Here is a 17,698-nt window from a genome sequence, read left to right as displayed (position 1 = left end):
CCGTACCTCCAGCAGGTAATCAGAGGAGTCGTGCAGGGCCATGATGAGCGTCCCGGCACGGACGTAGTTGGCAAACCAGGAGAAGCTGATGAGGATGATGGTGGCCACGTGGTGGATGATTTGCTCCTTGAAGTCCTGCGTGCGGCACAGGGGCGGTGGGGGGGGGGTCACCCCGGCCCCAATCTCCCCCATTCCTGCTGCTCCCCCTCATCCCAACCCCCCCCCGTGCCCCAAAAGTGACCTGGAACCCCAAGGAGGGGTGGGGGGGGGGTCAGGGGGTCCCACCTTGCGCTTGACATCAGAAGCGATGCTGAAGAGCAGCGACCAATAGAAGGAGAGTTCGATCATGTAGTACCAGTACTGGGAGGGCAGGATGCTCTGCAAGCCAAGGACGTGGTGGGGGCTCAGGGATTCCATCGTCCCCCCCCCCGCCCGCCGCAGGCATCGATCGATTGACAGAGGAACCACCCTGGGCATGGAGGGGACCCCCCAAAAGCGTGGGGATCTGCAGCCCCACAGGATGGGAACGGGGCGGGGGGGCTCACCTGGATGGGGTACCCCTTCCACACCTCCCGGAGGTCGTAGAACCACGGCTTCTGTGGGACGGGGGGAGAGAGACAGAGAGAGGCATTAATGGGGGGCGGGGGGACACCAGGCACGGCGGTGGGGGGCACTACTCACATCCACTATGACAGCCATGCCAGCAATGAAAGCAAGAAGGTAAAACGTGAATCGCCAACTGGAAAAAGGAAGCAGACCGTGCTCAGGGGCGCAGCTGGGGGGGGAGGGACGAGGACGGACCCCCAGCTCCCGGATCGCACCCTCCCGGGGGGGGGGGGGGCTGCACCACCCGGGGCGCCTCCACCTCCAATGCAGCCGGATGGGACCCAGGCCGCGCTCACCTCGCCTCCCGGAACTTCTTGAGCAGGCTGGGCCGGTCCTGGTTGCGGCGGCGGCGGAACCAACGCTCCACCTGGCGCACGGAGCAGCCGCTCTTCCTCGACAGCATCTCCACATCAGCCTGGGGGGGGACGGCGGGGACGTCGGCGCCGTGTTGCCCCCCCTCCCCGCCACCCCCTCGGGGTCCCTCCTCACCTGTTTGGGCTGCTTGGAGGTGGCGGCGTAGAACTTCTCCAGCACCGCGTTTGGGGCGGCTCTCAGCCGGACGCGTTCCTTCACACCCAGCAGCCCGGCCAGTGGGGTGGCCACGTACCTGCAGGTGGACAGACGGACCCCCAGCCCCGTGACTGCGGGCTGACGCCCCCCAAAGCACCCAGGATCGCAGGGTGGGCGCTATGGGGCTGCCCCCCTCCCTCCAAATGGCCCCAGGTTGGGTGTCAGCGCCGTGGCCCCGCATGGCGATGCAGAGCGGCTCCTTCTCCCCCGTTCCCAACAAAGCCCGGTTTGTTCCCAACCTCAGGCTGTGCCCCATTGTTTGCCCAACAAACTGCAGCTCAGATGCGGGGGATGCACAAAGCCACAGCTGTGTGCGGGGGGGAGACACAGCATCCCCAGCGCCGCAGTGGGGGCTGCGGGCGGGCAGAGACCCCCAGGGATGGGACCACCAACCCGAGCCCCCACCGAGACACAGAGCTGAGCCTGAGGGGTGCGGAGCCACAGAACCAAGAGCTTGGAGAAGACCTCCGAAATGGCACAGCCTGAATGCCCACCTATGGGCGACAGCTCCCAGAGTGGGATGGGGCTGAGCCGGGGGTGTGGGGTGGAGGTTTGGGATGGGGGTGGAGGTTTGGGATGGGGGTGGAGGTCCCCCAGTGGTCACTCACGTCTCAAAGAGGTGCCGCACGATGAGGAAGAGGAAGGCCATGGGGATGGTGATGTAGAGGTCGGAGGCTTTGGCGTAAACGCGCCCATCGCGGTCCTCCAAATCGGCCCAGGTGAGGTTTGCAGGCAGCCAGAGCCGCTCCCACCAGAAATAACTGCACAGCGTCTGGAACATCCTGCAGGACGGGGGGGTGAGGGGTGAAAACCCCCCCAAGGGGCGCAGAACCACAGAGCCAAAGAACCCGTGGGGCCACCAAGGAGAAGCGGCACCAGAATGGGAATGAGCCCCAATGACCCCAAAGGGGACTCAGCACCCCCAAAGCTCCCCAATGACCCCAAAGTCCCCATAGGGCCCCAATGCCCCCAAAGCCCCAGCGGGCGCAAATGCTTCCAAACGGCCCCAGTGCCCCAATGGGCCTCAATGCCTCCAAAGGGAACCAATGCCCCCAAACGGCCCCAGTGGGCCCCAATGCTCCCAAACCCCCACTTTGGGGTCACGGCAGATCCCCGCGGATCGCTCCGGTCCGGCGCGGACTTTGACCGGCGCTGTGCGATCATTAACCCGCCCGTTCCGTTCCCGGATCCCCGCGGCCCATCGCGGCCTTTCCTTCGGGGCACAAAGCGGCGGGGCTCCCCGCAGGGCGCAGCGGGGCGGGCGGCGCTCACGGTCGCCCTCCGGGTTTCCTTTGGGCACCGAACCGAGCCGCCCAACCCCTCGGTTCCCGTTCGCCGTTGCGGCCCCAAAGCGCTCCCCGCTCCCCCTCCCCCCCCCCGCGGGGCCGCCCCGGTCCCACCCCGGGCCTACCGCGGCCTTCCGGAGCTCCGAGCCCGGGGCGGGGGGGGTATGAAGGGGCTGCCAAAATGGCGGCCGGACCGCGAGACCGCGCCGCTCCCACCCCCCGCCCCCCCCGCCCCACTCACTCCGCCGCCCGCCGCCTCAGCACCGCCGCCGCCGCCCCCCCCCGCGCCCCGCAGAGGGCGGCAGTGACGTCACCGCCAACGCCGCCGCCGGGCGGACCCGGGGCGGGGGGCGGGGCTTTTGCGGAGGTGGGCGTGGCCTGGCGCGTGCCGGTTTTTTCCTGGAGAGTGGGCGTGGTCTGGGGGCGGGGTGGGCGTGGCCGCCGGCCCGAGAGAATCGTCGCCGCGGGCGATGCCGGGAAGGGGCGGGGCTTCACGGGAGGGAAGCGCGGGGGTCACGCGTGGCCCCGGGAGCGCGCGCCCTGTGGGCGGTCCGTAACGGGGTGCGGTGCGGTGCCGTGCGGTGCGGGCGCGGCCCCCGCCTTCCCCGCCAGCCCTCCTCGCAGCGCCGCTATGGGCACCCCGCCCACCCCGCGCAGCGCCTCACCCCCCCGTGACCCCCACGTCCCTACAGCCCCCCACGCGCCCCCTCTCGCAGCCTCTGTGGTCCCACGGCCCCCCCGCACCCCTCTATTCATTCCTGTGGACACCCCGCTCCTCCCCCCGCAGCTCTTTGGACACCTCTGCACCCCACAACACCTCTCCCCCAAACAGCTCCTACAGCCACCCCTGCATCCCCCATGTCACCCCCACCCCCTCCTCTGTCCGTACCCAGGGCTTCTACCCCCCTACAGCTGCTCCTGTGCTCCCCCCACCGTCCCCCCTGACCCCAACACAGCCCTCACCCACCCCATCCCTCCCTCCAGCCCCAACAGCACCCACTGCAATGGGCAAAGTCCTTTATTGGCTAAGGCGATGCTGTGGGCGGGGGCACACATCTCCCCCCCACGCGGCCCCCCCACTCCTGAGGGTCCATAGTGGGGGGGGACCGGGGGGGGGAACCCTGCTCCCACGGGTTCCTCACCCCCGCGTTAAGGCCACTGGAAAAACAGGGACGGGTCCCATCACTGTGCAAGGAGAGACCCCACATCTCACACCACATCGTCCCCAGGATCTGCAGAGGGTCCCTGCAGGACGGGGGGCCCGGGGGGGGGGTCGGCTACAGGAGGGTGCAGTCCGAGTTCTGTTTGTGCCGCTGCCTCCGCTCTGGCGTCGGGCGGCCGCCCTGCTGTGCTCGGCCCTACAGACAAACAGCAGGGATGGGGACGGAGGGAGGACGGAGCAGAGGAGCACAAAGAGGGGACCCTGATACCTGCGGGGGGGCCGGGGGGGGCCGCTGCTGCTGCTGCTGCTGCTGCTGGTACTCCTCCTGCTGCAGCTGCCGTGCCAGCTCCAGGTCGCTGAGCACCGAGGGGCCCTGGCCCTGCTGCTGCTGCAGGGAAAGGGCCATCATGTAGTCCTGGGCACGGAGGGAAGCACAGAGAGCGGTGGGCACGGTGTGGGGGGCACCCACCCCGCGGGGGGGCTCCCGCCCCCTTGTGAGTCCTCACCTGGTCCAGCTGGCTCTGCTCTGGTGCGGCTGCCTCTTTGCCCAGGGCATGGCTGAGGTGGAACTGAGTGTCACAGAAGCAGCTGTCGCCATCCACGTTGTGAAGGCTCTCCCACACCACGCGCTCCTCCTGCAGGAAGCCCTGGTCCGTCACCAGCAAGTACAGGTGGCCCTGTGGACAGGAGAGGGGGACGGAGAGACTCAGAACCATGGGGGGGGACTTACAGCCCCCTCCCCTTCTGCATGCTGGCTGCCCCCGGCGACTCAGCTGTGCTGCTCCATCCACGGGGCCACGCTGCCCCCACGAGTGAGGAATCCCTTCCCAACCTCTCCTCTTTCAGCTTAAACCTCCCTCCCTGGTCCCATCCCCACACAAAGTCACCCTGCATCTGTGTTCAGCCCTGGAGGGCTGTGCCCGGGCTGCGCTGCCCAGGGACTGTCCCTGCAGGGCAGCAGGGCAGGGATCAGCACCGGGTCACAGCGCACCTTGTGCTTTATCATAGTGCTGAAGTGGTTGTTGCGGAAGAAGACGCTCAGCTCCTCCTCCTTCACGGCGGCCGTCAGCTCGCACAGCCCGTGGTACGTGAGCTGGGAGGCCGTGGACTCCAGGAACTGCTCAGCAATCAGCCCTGGGGGTGGGGGGGACGTGAGAGCGGGGCCGGGGCGGCCCTGAGCCCCCCAGCACGGCTCCCACCTTCAGTCACCAGGTTGGGGTCGCCAGAGTGTTTGCAGGTGATGATCTTCTCCACCAGCTGGTTGTAGCTCAGTTTGCCCACGGCTCGCACCGCCTCGGGGCTCTGAAACGGGGGGGCGATGTGCAGGAAATGGTGAGGATGGGAGAAATCGCACCGAGGGGGGGCGGCTGCCACGTCCTGCCCCGACCCTCAGCCCCACTGCGGCGTCACTGCGGCGTCCCTCGGGGCCAGCGGAGCCCCAGAGGGAGCCCAGCCCCGGCGCCCACCTGCGGGTCCACCAGCCAGCCGTGGTACAGCGGGACGTTGAGGAGGTCGAAGACGATGCACTCTGGTGTGTACTCGAAGTCGGAGACGCCCGTGAAGCGAACGTTCACATCCAGACCCGTGGAGAGCTTGGGCAGCACCATCATGGTGTCATTGACGTTCTGGGGGGGGGAGCGGCACCAGGTCCTGCTCAGGAGGAGCCCAGGGCCCAGCGCCGCGCAACGGCCGCGCTCAGAGCTGGGAGCCGTGAGGCACCCCGCCGTGCACAGCAGGGAAATGGGGGGTGGCCCCCGTCCCGCCGCGCTGCCCACCTGCTGGAAGTTCAGCTGCAGCCCCTCCGACTTCTCCTGGGGTTTGATGGACAGGATGCAGTCCCCTTGGATGCAGTGCAGAACGGTCACTGCGGGGCTCCCAGCGGCGCACGGAGCCCAGCGCAGCTCAGCCCCACCTTGGGAATCCCTCCCCTGTCTGTTGCTCCTCTCCCCAACCAAAGCCCCCCAGAAGAAAGGGTCTGGGCCCCACGTCCCCCTCCTCCTCTGCACCCGGAGGCAATATCCCTCAGAAGCTGTGCACAGGGAGCGTGGCAGGAGGACGGACCCCACGGGCAGCACTGCAATGGAGCAACGGGTGGCAGATGGGCCACTGCCTCACACCCAGCCCCCAAACCCAGAGTGACAGCACTGCGCCCCCCCCACTCACCCAGATGTGCCATCAGCTCTTCCGATGTCACCACCTCCTTCTGCGGGGGCAGCTTCACCTGGAAGCACATTGGATGGGGGTGGATGGTCAGAAGAGCCCCCCAGTGCCGTAAGCCCCCCAGCTCGGCAGCACAGACCAAGCTGGATGAGGCGGCAGGCTGAGACGCCTTCGCCCTCCTTTTCCTTCCCACCATTTCACCTCACAGCCCCCAGCCGCCCCCCCCCAGAAGTCCCTATCGGGGTTCCATGGAGCAAATGTGTCCGACCCCATGACCCCCCGCTGCTCACCTTCCACTGCAAGAAGAGGATGTTCATGATGGCCAGCAGCGGGCAGGGCCCGTTCTCACTCTGGGTGATGATGGGCGTCCGTTCTCCCTTCCACGTGATCCACTTCACACAGTAGAAATCCGGCTCAGGCTCACGGCTGGGGGAGCGGGCGCTGGGGGGCTCAGCCGCTGCCTGGGGGGGTGCATCGCCCTCCCTGGTGGGCAGCTCCTCCTGGGCACCTCGGCTTCCGCTCTCCTGCTGCTCAGCGGGCTCCTCTGTGGTGCTGGGATGGGGCACCTCCTCCTGCAGTGCCGGGCTCTGCCCGCTGGCAGACGAAAGTTCCCCCTCTTGTTCGGACCCCCCCGCGTCCCGTGGCGGCTGGCAGGGCTCAGGGCTCTTTGGGCTTTGGGCATCGTCCCCCGTGGTGCTGAGCATCGCCCCCAGCTCAGACTGCAGCTCCATCCCGGCAGCTCAGAGCATCTGACAGCAGCGCAGTGTGGTCCCGAGGATCCTCTGATGGGGCGGATGCTCCCAGCAGAGCACTCAGTTCCGCCCTGCTGCGGTCCCAACCTCCGCTTTCTTAGGATGCAAAGTCTGGATACTCCACAAAAAAGCACATGTGGAGCCCGACTCCCCCACCAGGCACTGCCTGTCGCTTCAAAACAACGGGAGCAATCCAAAGGAGCGCCGACCTGAGGCACCAAACTGCACAGCAGAGCTGAAAGGCCCCTCCAGGGGCTGCCGGCCCGCAGGCGCTGCTGGAGGGCAGCGCTGGGTGTCCTCACAAGCTCCTCCTGCTCCGCTCGGCCGCTCGCTGTGGATGCCAGGCAGCGCTGCCCCAGCTCTGCCTCTGTGTTTGCATCCGCGTCCCGGCCGCCGGCAGCTCAGCAGGTTGTGCTCCCTGTGCCCCCAGCAGCCAGGAGCGAGGGCTGCGAGAGCCGCCAGAGCCGAGCTGAGGGCTGAAGCGTTCCACCCGCACCCTTATTCTGCTGGCAGCCCAGCCAGAGCCACGGGGCGGAGGACGAAGGTGTCCTTGAAGGCGTTTATCCGCCGCTGTCCCCGCCGGATGATCACCGCAGCCAAAGCCTGGAGTTACGCAAACACGACACGGCCGCTCCGCGCAGTTCGGATCTGCCCACCTGCAGCTCTGCCCATGCTGGTGTTCCTCCCACAGCCCGTCCTGCAGACCAGAAAGGAAACCAGTTGGATGGAGCGGCGCCACCAACGGCGCAGCTCTGCCGCCTCCCCGAGCCCAGAGCCGCAGCCCCGAGCTGCGCTGGGTGTCAGCGAGGCTCCACGCAGAGCTCCGGCCGCTCCCCCTCCCCACCCGTCCCCATTTTCCACAGTGCCGCCTCTCCCCACGGGGCCGCACGGCTCTGCTGAGTCTCGCACCCGGGCTGAGTCACCAACAGATCCCATTACGCCTTAATCCTCCTCCTTCCCCTCCCTGCCCAGCGCCGAGTTGGGCGCTTTGGCGGCGCGGTCGTTTCCAACCCGGCGGGGCAGCAGGGAGGGCAGCGGTGGATCGATGCAAACAGGCGCCGCCTGCTGCGGGGAGCCGTCGGGGCTCAAGGGAGCGCTGGCCGGACGACGAGGGGCCGCACGGCCGCGAGCCCGAACGAATCCGTTACGCCGCCTCCGCGGAAGCTCCGCGCTCAGTCACACTCGCGCAACACGGAAGGGATTCGGGGACCAATGAGGGCCAAATACGGCGACCTCCGTAAAACCAATGAGCGCTGCTCATCTCGCCAGGACCGGGCGCTGCGGGCAGGGCTCACGGCGCAGGAGATCCGCGCAACCGAGCGCCGGCAGCAGCGCAGCGCCGAGCGGCGCCTCCACGTGGCTCGGGGCGGCCGGCGGGCAGCGCGGGTCAAAGGCTGGCGGCCCGCAGCGCGCAGCCGCTCCCCGTTCGCTCTCCTCTCCGCGCGGATCGCGCTTACTCTCCAGCGGCTGCAGCCGGCCGCGCTGCTCCGTTTCGCCCAGCGCGGGGGCGACCCGTGGGAGCTGCTGACCTGAGTGACGAGCGACCGTGGAGATCAGAGAGGAGCTTTCGGAGCCCGCTACCAATGAGGAGCGCGGCTGTTGGCACTGTTGATGCTAAGGGTGATGCTGCTGTCGAGGAGGCGCTGCACGGAGCTCTGACGGCGGCGAGGCCCCTGCTGGCCTGCCCTGATTCGATGGGTCACAGCAGCGAGGCTCTTGTCCCCTCCTGGTGCTCCCTGAGCCTCCGGATGCAGCAGCAGTGCACCCAGCAGAGGATAAGATGGGTGTCGATTTGTCCTCATCCCACATCCCTCCTCCGCTGCCTCCCCCCGTTCGTTGGATGAGGAGTCAGCGACGTTTCGTGACTGCGCGCCTTGCTGCGGGAACAAAAGGACCCGTTGTCGAGGATCAGGATCTCGATCCTAAGGACTCTCAGACCACTCGGCAGCGACACCGCGCCGCGTCCCAAGCCGTGCTGCCTGGGCGGAGCCGTCTGGAAGAGCAGCTCGTCGGTGTTGGTGTCGCGGTCCGGGGGGAAAAGGGAGGGCGGCGCGACTGCAGAGCGAGGAGCGTGACTGCAGGAAGGACGGCATCGGAGAGACAGGCAGCCTCGGCGGGCGGCGCGATGCTGAGGGTGGTGAGGTGTTGGATGTGGCACGGAATCGGTGCGGGGAGGAAGCTGAACACTGCTGACATGGTTTTTGGAAGCAGGGAAGAAGGGAGGAAAAGGTGAAGGGCTTCAGAAAGGAAAGGGTGCAATAGGGGAGAACTGAAGGCTGAGGGAAAGGATTTAGGAAAGCGGCGTTGGCCAGGTCAGCATTTGGTGGTCGAGGAGGGAAAAGAAGAGTCCTCGGATCCGGAGCAGGAGCCAGATTTATTTCCACCCGACCTGGACGGCTCTGATCCGGGACAGAGATGGAAAGGGGCAACCAAGGATGCTTTTATAGATGGAGCGATGCTGCCAAAATCTTTTACTGCCCCGCTTGTATTATGGGGAAAGGCACAGAATGGCCTGGGCCAACATCTCCACTGCCACGGTGGAGCTGGGGAGATTCAATTGTTTGGCTGGCATTGCCGAGCTACCTAAGTACAATTCAGCCTCGGAACTCAGGCATTTGATAGAGAATCTCGGGAATATCTCAAGGCTGCACCACAAGGATTGCATTTGTCAGGTCAGTACGGCAGCGCGTTTGTATGATGGGTTCCTATGATGGACGGGATGAAAACACTTGGGGGCGCCTGGCAGCGCGTTGTTACTTCATGGAATGATTGCTGCTGCTCGGTCCAGCAGCCCCGGATGGTGCAGGACGCAGAACCTCAGCACGTGGCCAAAGGCACAGAAACCACGGGGACTCGCGTTGCTGCTTTTTGATCTGTGGCGACCGGGCAAGACGTGGAATCCCCCGGAAGCTGAATGGACGGCTGCAGGCTGCTTAAATATGGCATTGTGCTGTTAATTGTGGTTTTGTCTTCTCATTTGCATACCTTGCTGCTTACTATGCAAGCAAGGCACGATTACGTGCAGCACTCTGCGCTCTTCGTGGGAAAAGGAATCCCGCTGTCTGGGCCCCCAGTTCCTACGGCCCCTTTAAATAATAACAAAAGGAGGAGATGTGGAGAAACTGCGAGGTGTTGGGGCACAGGGGAACGTTGGCCCGACGATGAGGAGCATCTTAAGGCTGCGAGCCCGGATGGATTCGTTAAGCCATAGCTGCAGGAGCTCAGTGCTTGGTCACACTCCTGCAGAACACGGAAGGGATACGGGGACCAATGATGGCTAACTGGATCCCGCACGGCGACCTTTATTAAACCGATCAGCGCGTTCCCATCTCACCAGGACCAGGCGCCGCGCGAGCAGGGATCGCAAGCATGCAATGCGCGCAGCTGAGCAGCGGCAGCGCAGCGCTGCGTGCGGCCCCGCGCGGCTCCGCCGTTCAGGAGCGCAGCGCCCCGCGCAGGGAGGACGCAGAGCGCAGTGCAAGCGCTCAGGGCTTCCTCACGGCCCCGCCGCCCCCCACAGCAGCAGCGGTCAGGGATCCCCCCACGGCACCCCCTGCGCGCTCTGCTCCCATCCGGGTGCCGCTGAACGGGAAACTTCCAAGGGAAGAAGCGGGGCGGTTTTGGAGAGCGTTGCGCCGCTTCGGTGCCGGCTCCGCGCCTTCCCCGCCCACCGGGGATCCCGAAGTCAAAACGCAGCCAAAGATGAGGCAAAATCCTCCAAAACGCACCGAAACCCAAACGCTCGGCTGTGAGCTCCGCTGCCAGAAGGGGCTCCTTTCCCAGGCGAAGCCGAGCAGCCGCTCCCCGCCCCGTCCCTGCGCCGTCTCACTGCGCCCAATTCACTTCCAAAGCGGGCGGGCAGACAGCAGGACGCCGCGGCCAGCAGCCCTTCCCTCGGCGTGGCTCTGAGTCACCCTCCCACGTCAGCCCGTCCCCGGCTCGCCCTCCTGGCACCGCTCAGCTCTGACAGCAGCCCTTCCCCCCCCCAGCAGAGGCCCAGGAGCTCCGGCACACGCCACGAAGGCGCCGACCCCGCAAACCCACCCTTGGGCTGAAGGGCTCTGCAGGTTCAGAGGGTCCTGGCAGCTTTAAACCAAACCAGCTGCGGAACTGGGAAAAGCTCTGCTGGGAGAGGGCGGCTTCGCCGGGTTTGGACCGAAGCAGCGCAGTCAGACCCCGCCTTCCCTGGGCGTTATGGCAATAAAGTCACCGCGACCCGGCAGCTTTATAATGAGCCCGTCCCCTTTGCCCCCCAGGAGCCCAAGGAGTGCAGCGCTCTTGGAAAGGAAGACCCACAAGGGAAGCAAATGGGTGCGCAGTGCTCAAAGGCAAACTGAAAGCTCAGAGCTGCCAAGGTAAAGCTCGCCATTCCCCACTGCCGGGATGGGAACCGCAGCCCAGCGTTACGCTTCAGAGGTAGGAAGCAGAAAAACAACGCTGTGAATTGCTCATCCCACAGCACGAAAACAAAGAGGAATTCAGGCCTGGAGCCAGGGAAGCAAAGCACTCAGACAGCCAAGCAGCAGCAGAGCGCTCTCAAAGGAGCCCAAAGCGAAGCAGCGCTGAAGCGCTCCGCTGGACGGAGGCCATGAAGTCGTCCTGCGCTGCTGCCCCGCTCCTTTCTGCGCAGAACCACGGCGTCCTGCAGCCACGGCGGGGAGGTGAGAATAAAAGCGCGCTGCTGGCGCTGCAGAGGAACAAACCTCCCTGCTGGGAAATGCGACGCCCGCACTCCCCGGTGAGCCCACAGTGCAGCCCCGGCTGGGACGGCCCCGCAGGGAGCTCAGGGCAGCAGGACAAACAGGTCTGAAAGCCTGCAGCGCCGCCTCACCTGGTCGTGGGCTCCACGGCTCGAGCTCCTCTCACCGGTGCTTTTCCAAAGCTGCTGCAAACAGGCGCCAGCAGGAAGCCCCAGACCGGACCCGCTGGTTGGGCCGGCTTTCAAACAGGAAATCCTTCAGGATTTCCAAATCTTTTAGGATTTCCTGCACAGAGCAGCGCCCGAGATTTGCCGGTGGGGAAGGGGCGCAGCCAGCAGCCCGGCCGCGCAAGGAGCTCTGCCTGCCCACCGCGGGCACAGCGTGGGGGGAGGAAGGGCTCTCCGAGCGCGGATAAAAGGAGCCGAGGAGCCTCCCGGCTTCACAACGCCTCCCGGAGGAGCCGGGCGTGGGCTGGGGGCGCGGCGCTCGCCTTCCCCCCAAAATCCGGCCGTGCCACACGGGAAGCAGCAGGCAGGGCTGTCGGGAAATGCGGACGCGTCTTCGGCGGCGGGCCGCGAACGGCGGGCGGGGAGGAGCGGGATGGAAGCGCCACGTTCCGAGTTCGGATCCCGACCCCCGCAACGCGCCGCGTTTGGAGCTCAGCGCTGAAGGGCGGGGCGATGCTCGCTGCTCCCCCCATCGCGAACCATCCCTAATTACTGCTGTCATTAATTGCGTCCGCCGATATTTCGCATCGCCGTTTGAACCCCCGGCAGCTGCCGGGATTCCTCCCAGCACACAGAACCGCCCGCTGTGCCACCCGCGCCCCCCGGCTCCCCCCGCCCTCACCTCGCTGCGCTGCCGCCGTCGCCGCCGTTTTTCCTCCTTTTTCCCCCTTTTTCCTCCTCCTTCCCTTCAGCGCAGAGGCGCGGCCCGCACGCCGCCAGGCCTACGCCGGGAGGGCGGACTTAGGGCGGAGGAGGAAGGGCGGGGGGAGGAGAAAGCGGCAGATAAACAACCACACGGCGGGGCCGGGCCCGGAGCCGCCCTCCCCCGGCCGCCGGTTCGCCTTAAGGCGGGGGAAGGCCGGCGGAGAGCGGCCTACGGGCCGGGCCTACACCTGCGGTCTACACGGGCAGCGCCTGCGGCCTAACCTGAGGCCTATGGGCCGGGCCTACGCCTGCGGCCTACGGGTAGCGCCTGCGGCCTACACCTCGGGCCTGGGCCCAACCCTCCCAGCAGCCGGCCTGCGGAGCTCCGGGTGTCCCCCGTGCCCGGGGCCGCTCCGCCTCTCCCGGCAGCCCGCGCGGTGCCGACGCCCCGCCCTCAAGGCCGTGCCGGGCCGTGGCGCGGATTGGGGGCCTGGGCCGGGCGGTGGTCGCCGCCGTCATGGAGCGGTTCTTGGAGGGGCGGCGGGCGGCCCTGCAGGTATGGCCGGGAGGGAGCTGCGGGGTTGGGAGACGCGGGGGGTTGCGGGACAGCGGGTAGAAGGGGATACGTGGGGGTGGGCGTAGAGAGGGTTTGGGTTTGGGGACACGGGAACACCGCAGGGATGCGGAGGGTGTGGAAAGTGGGACTCGTGGGGACGGGGGCGAGCAAATCCCACAGACTGCGCTGTGTGGGGTGCAGGGGGACGAACAGCACGCAAATGGTGGGGTGCGGCCCCCATTACCTCTGCAGGAGCCCATATTCCCCCCCACCCCAGGGCTGGAGGTGACAGCGCTGTGCCCTGCACGCCTGCACCCCTCCGTGGAGCTCCTCCACCCCGGCCCTGGAGCCACAACACACGGGTGGCTGGGGGGACCCCCTCCCCACGTCCTCCCCTTCTTTGGGGCTTTTGGCAGGAGGTGGGGGACCTGCAGTGAATGGCACAGGCGCTGGGCTCGGCCCGCTGCTGTTTACTTCTTTGGTGGAATACATAAGGGAATCTGGGTTATGCTGTGAAGTATTTGTCACTGGGGAAAAGTCTGCAGGCAGGGCGTCACCCTGCAGCGTTGTGTGCTGTGCTGAGGGGAGGGATTTGGGGCAGAGGATCTGTGGGGTGACAGTGGGGTTCCTGCTGCTGCCTGGGCTGAAAGGGGCATTTTGGGGGTCAGAGCCCCACACTGACAGTGTCTGCTAGCTGGGTGAATTGGGGCAGCAGCTAGGGCTGAAAGTTCCGCTTGCTTTTCACCACCTCCAGAAAACTCACTTTGGTCTGAGGTTAAACTAATAAGAGTCCACAGTGGGTCCTCCATCTCCCACGGGTGCCGCATCCCTGGGTGGGGGAGGATCTCAATTTCCACTGCTGCAGTGCTGTGTGACCTGCTTGGGTTTTTCCTCTCCCAGTTTCTCACTCGTGTGCTGTTAATGTGAGGCTTTCAAGCCGCAGAGCAGCCCTGCCTGGGTTTCCCACTTGGTTTTGCCCGTTCCCTGCGAGCTGCTCCTGGGGTGCTGCTGTGTGAGGCCACAAATGGCTCCGCGCGCCCCCAGCTGTGTCCTTCGGGGGCTTTTGGGGGCAGATGCGTCCCAACGGGGCTGACGTCTCACTCGTTGGCAGGAGCACATCCAGCGTCGCCAGGAGGTGCACGTGGTGATGGGCAACGAGGCCTGCGACCTGGACTCCACCGTGTCTGCCCTGGCGCTGGCCTATTTCCTGGCAAAGGTGAGGCTGCCTGCGTGCTGCTGGGCAACCGAGGGGCTGAGGGGACGCCGCGCCGGGTGCTGATCCCCCCATGCAGACCTCCGTGCCACCCAGAGCCGCCTTCATCCCGGTGCTGAACATCCCACGCGCCGACTTCGCCCTCCGCACGGAGACGACGTTCCTGCTGCGGGAGCACAGCATTGCGGACTCCTCGCTCATCTTCCGCGATGAGATCGACCTGGCGGGGCTGCACAGCGCCGGGCTGCTCTCACTGACCTTGGTGGATCACCACGTCCTGCCCAGGTGAGCACCGGGATGGGCTGCGCCGCTTCTTCCTCCCCGTCGTGAAGCGGTCAGATTTTAGCCCAGGGTGGGTAAAACCTTTGCCCTTCCGGGGTATTTTTAAGGCGGGAGGAGAGGAGCAGAGGGGTCTCTGCTGACAGTGGTGCATGGCAGGGGCGCGCCGGGGCTGTGCCAGGGCTCTCACCGTCCCCATCTCACCCGCCAGCGCCGACGCAGCCCTGGAGGAGGCCGTGGTGGACGTGCTGGACCACCGGCCGTTGGAGCGGGAGTGGGCACCCAGCTGCCAGCTCACGGTGGAGCTCGTGGGCTCCTGCGCCACGCTGGTGACGGAACGGATCGCCCAGGGCCCCCCGGGTGTGCTGGACCGGACCACGGCGGCGCTGCTGCACGGTGAGGCTGCCGGTCGGGCTCTGCTCCCCCGGCGTGGGGCTCTGCTCCCGTGTGCCGACAGCCCCGCTCCCCGCAGGCACCATCCTGCTGGACAGCGTGAACCTGAGCCCCGCGGCCGGCAAAGTGACGCCCCGCGACGTGCGCTGCGTCTCCCTGCTCGAGTCGCGCTTCCCGGAGCTGCCGCCCCACGACAGCATCTACGGAGCCCTGCAGGCAGCCAAGTTCAACGTCTCAGGTCTGGTGCTGGGGGCTCGGCGGCGCCGTGCCGGGCGCTGGGCTGTGTCTGTGGTGCTCGCGCTCAGCCCCTCTCTCTTCCCAGGGCTGACGACGGAGCAGATGCTGCGGAAGGACCTCAAGACCGTCTCCGGTGATGAACAAGTCCTCGCCACCAGCGGCATCTACATGGACATAGAGGTGAGGCTCAGCGAGGGGGCTGAGGCCCGGCGCTGTGATGTGTGACACCGACCTCTGCCCTCCTCCTCCAGCTCTTCCTGCGCCGCCCCGGTTTGCTGCAGGACCTGGAAGCGTTCTGCCAGGCTCGTGGCTACTCCGTGCTGGTGGCCATGACGGTTTCCTTTAACGAGTGCTATGAGCCCAAGCGGCAGCTGGCGGTGTACAGCCGGCACGAGGCCCTGCGCAGCACGGTGAGCCGGCACGAGGGTGTGCAGAGCAGGGCGTTTCGTCCTTAGAAGCCCCCCGGTTCAGGGCCGGGGGTGTCAGAGCTGCACAAAGAGGCTGCCTTCTGTCCCCTCCAGGTGTGCCGTGCGCTGGAGGAGGCCACAACCCCGGCGCTGCAGCTGCAGGCCCTGCCCAGCCCCTGGCCCTGCATCAGCGCCTACGCGCAGGGCAACACGCTGGCCTCCAGGAAGAAGGTGCTGCCCATCCTGCGAGCCGCTCTGGGGGGGACGCCGGGCACCGCAGCAGGGATGGAGGAGGAGGTGGCCCCCCCACCCACCCCGATGAACAGCCTGGTGGAAGAGAGCCCGCTGGCGCAGGCTGTGCCCCCCATCTGCCCCCAGGCTGTGCTGGAGCGGGTCAGCCGCATGGCCGCCGAGCAGCCGCCCCCCGACTGCGACAAGTGAGGGGCCGAGGTGGCGCTGGGGTGCTGTGGGGTCCCGTCCCCAGCACGGAGCCGCTGCTTCCTCTGAGCCCGGCTGGCTGCCGCAGCCCCCTCCTCACTGCCGACTGCCCCAGTGCCCCCCCTTCCCACCGGGGTTGGTGCTGTGGGGCCGCAAGGAGCCGGGCAGCACACGGCCCACGAAGGCACTGGGGCTCTTAAGGGATTCTTCCCCTCCTGGCCATTGGGGGCTGAAGTGCCGCAGCTGGGCACGCGGCTGCCTGGAGGCCGTTAGCTGCCAGTTCAGTACTAAATTTGCCTCTTCCCCCCCACTGCTGGCTGTCGGCTTTTCCTCATTAATCCCCAGTGCTGCCCCACAACCCCGCAGGTTGTGCTGCACGGCCCCGCGGGCGCCCCGCCTCCTGGGCTGGGTTGGGGGTGTGACGGAGCCGAACCCCCACATCCACCCCCCCGTCCCCCCACACTGAGCAGCCTGGGCCGCCCGCGGGCCCCATCTCTGCCTAGCACAAGATTTTATTTCAAAGGTGGGGTTTTGTTGTTTTTCCAGTGGGTTTTCCAGGGGGATAAAAACTGACTCAAGCATCCGTGCTCACCGTGGGGCTGAGCAGCCCGGCAGCACAGGGGAGGGAAGGGGAGCTCGGCTGCCCGCGTGGCTCCGGCCTCTCGTTCATCTCGTTCCTGTTCAGCCCCGGCGCGATTTGAACTATGTACACGTGCGCCTGAATTGGGAACCTGAGAGTCCCTCCTTCCTGGGGGAGCAGCCGGTGCCGGTGAAAGCCTGGCGGTAGCGGGAGAGGCCAAGTGGGGGATTTGGAGCTTTAAAAAAACCAAAAAATCTCCTACAAAAGAAGGAAGGCGGAGGCTCGCTGGCGGCGATGCCGGCTGAAGGCTGGAGGAAGTGCGGCTCGGTGGCAGCGCTGGAGCTGCGGGGCGCCCGATGCCGGGGCTCCGAGGCTCCGCAGCGCCTCCCCCGCTCGGCCCCTGCAGCGCAGCCCGCCCCGCTGCCGTCCGACGGGGAAACCGAGGCGTGGGGGGCAGCGCCGGGAGGGGCCCGTGGGAGACAGCAGTGCCGGCTGGAGTGTGGGGAAAGGGAGAAGGCGGAGGATTTGGCACATCGTGGCCGTGCGCGGCGTCTCCCGGTCGGGCTGCGCTGCTCTGCTGCCCCCTTCATCGGCGGAAGGGGGGACCTGCGGGGGGTGACCCAGAGCTGCTGGGACGGCCGTGGGGCTCCGCCTGCACGAGTTACCGCGGGAATCGAGCGCTCCAGGTTGGCTTTTCCTCCGGTGTGGGGATCAGGCAGTTCAAGTTCGGGCTGAAAGAGCCAAGAACCTGCGAAGTTGGAGAGACGGCAGGTTACAAAACTGCCCGAGCGGCGGCTCGTTAGATGCCTTAATTAGCAGCGCGCCTCGGACGGTGACAGCGGGCGCTCGGGGCTCCCCGCTCCTGCCCGGCTTTGTACTCACGATGCTACAACACGCGGGAGCTGCTCCACTGCCGCTCCCGTCCGCCTTTGGACCTCATCTCCTGCACTGCGCCCGTCTGCAGGGAGAGGAGAAACGTTTCACCACCGCGGCGACGGCTTCACCAACCCGGGGCGCCCGGCACCGAGGAGGAAACGCCGCCGCGCCGCCCGAGGGCTGCAGCCCCCCGGAAGGGCAGCACGCGGAAGGAGCCGCTGCGCAGGGTGGGATCGCGGCAGCCGCGCGGAGCCCCCAGCCCCCAGCCGTACCATGGGCAGCCCCTCGCCCGCAGCCATGTCTCCGGAGCCGATGTGCGTCAGGTGCACGAAGTTCATGGGCTCGCCGATCATGGAGCGGTCGATCCGTCTCCTCCTCTTCTTCTGCGTGGGGATGAAGGCCGTCATGGCCCAGGACCCCCCAGCACCATCCTGCCCCCCCCAAAGCGCCGCAGCTACTCACAGGCTGTGGTTTCTCCACGACGCAGCAGCCCAGCTTGTGCCAGAAGTCGCTCATATTTGCGGTGCCTTCCAGCTTTCCCCCCGGCGGGGCGGGGGCTGCGCCGCTGCAGAGACCCCCGTGTGCTCTCACTCCATGGGGACGGGGGGGGG

General features: G+C 66.7%; 4 protein-coding genes across 9 annotated transcripts; 1 reads left to right on the top strand and 3 right to left on the bottom strand.

Annotated features, from left to right (window-relative positions):
* Positions 1 to 6: 6 nt before the first annotated feature.
* On the bottom strand, positions 7 to 2,771 carry CERS2 (ceramide synthase 2; the record flags this gene model as incomplete). The annotated part of the gene is made up of 8 exons (XM_042832007.1): positions 2,704 to 2,771; positions 1,785 to 1,958; positions 1,096 to 1,213; positions 903 to 1,021; positions 682 to 739; positions 546 to 596; positions 286 to 378; positions 7 to 135 (listed from the first exon to the last, which is right to left on the bottom strand). Coding segments are annotated over exons 2-8 (741 nt in total), but the record flags the coding sequence as incomplete, so codon positions are not given.
* A 693-nt stretch (positions 2,772 to 3,464) lies between these two features.
* MINDY1 (MINDY lysine 48 deubiquitinase 1) lies at positions 3,465 to 12,212 on the bottom strand. 3 transcript variants are annotated; one of them, XM_042831921.1, is made up of 9 exons: positions 12,086 to 12,212; positions 6,075 to 7,233; positions 5,788 to 5,845; positions 5,400 to 5,464; positions 5,091 to 5,249; positions 4,824 to 4,926; positions 4,616 to 4,758; positions 4,131 to 4,301; positions 3,465 to 4,039 (listed from the first exon to the last, which is right to left on the bottom strand). In XM_042831921.1, the coding sequence occupies exons 2-9, from the start codon at positions 6,513 to 6,515 to the stop codon at positions 3,821 to 3,823; spliced, it is 1,359 nt and encodes a 452-aa protein (XP_042687855.1). In that variant the 5' UTR covers positions 6,516 to 7,233; positions 12,086 to 12,212; the 3' UTR covers positions 3,465 to 3,820. The 3 variants fall into 3 exon arrangements, with proteins under 3 accessions (XP_042687855.1, XP_042687863.1, XP_042687873.1); XM_042831929.1 differs by lacking the exon at positions 12,086 to 12,212 and adding an exon at positions 8,066 to 8,446; XM_042831939.1 differs by lacking the exon at positions 12,086 to 12,212 and adding an exon at positions 7,446 to 7,556.
* PRUNE1 (prune exopolyphosphatase 1) lies at positions 10,500 to 15,941 on the top strand. 4 transcript variants are annotated; one of them, XM_042831971.1, is made up of 9 exons: positions 10,500 to 10,891; positions 10,996 to 11,197; positions 13,776 to 13,880; positions 14,030 to 14,162; positions 14,368 to 14,552; positions 14,629 to 14,787; positions 14,872 to 14,966; positions 15,038 to 15,196; positions 15,308 to 15,941. In XM_042831971.1, the coding sequence occupies exons 2-9, from the start codon at positions 11,125 to 11,127 to the stop codon at positions 15,632 to 15,634; spliced, it is 1,236 nt and encodes a 411-aa protein (XP_042687905.1). In that variant the 5' UTR covers positions 10,500 to 10,891; positions 10,996 to 11,124; the 3' UTR covers positions 15,635 to 15,941. The 4 variants fall into 4 exon arrangements, with proteins under 4 accessions (XP_042687905.1, XP_042687894.1, XP_042687913.1 ...); XM_042831960.1 differs by lacking the exon at positions 10,996 to 11,197 and having other exon boundaries at positions 10,504 to 10,952; positions 13,957 to 14,162; XM_042831979.1 differs by lacking the exon at positions 10,500 to 10,891 and having other exon boundaries at positions 11,111 to 11,197; positions 13,957 to 14,162.
* A 671-nt stretch (positions 15,942 to 16,612) lies between these two features.
* CDC42SE1 (CDC42 small effector 1) lies at positions 16,613 to 17,692 on the bottom strand. Its single transcript, XM_042831992.1, has 4 exons — positions 17,550 to 17,692; positions 17,360 to 17,470; positions 17,094 to 17,169; positions 16,613 to 16,959 (listed from the first exon to the last, which is right to left on the bottom strand). Exons 1-3 carry the CDS (start codon positions 17,601 to 17,603, stop codon positions 17,098 to 17,100), a joined length of 237 nt encoding a protein of 78 aa, XP_042687926.1. The 5' UTR covers positions 17,604 to 17,692; the 3' UTR covers positions 16,613 to 16,959; positions 17,094 to 17,097.
* Between the last annotated feature and the right edge of the window lie 6 nt (positions 17,693 to 17,698).

The sequence above is a fragment of the Centrocercus urophasianus genome, unplaced genomic scaffold (assembly GCF_019232065.1).
Source record: "Centrocercus urophasianus isolate 14NV4802_14NV808 unplaced genomic scaffold, USGS_Curo_1.0 seq_1047, whole genome shotgun sequence".
NCBI classification, from domain to species: Eukaryota; Metazoa; Chordata; class Aves; order Galliformes; family Phasianidae; genus Centrocercus; species Centrocercus urophasianus.
The sequence above is the reverse complement of the archived record's forward strand: the minus strand, read 5'-3'. Positions and strand labels throughout refer to the sequence as shown.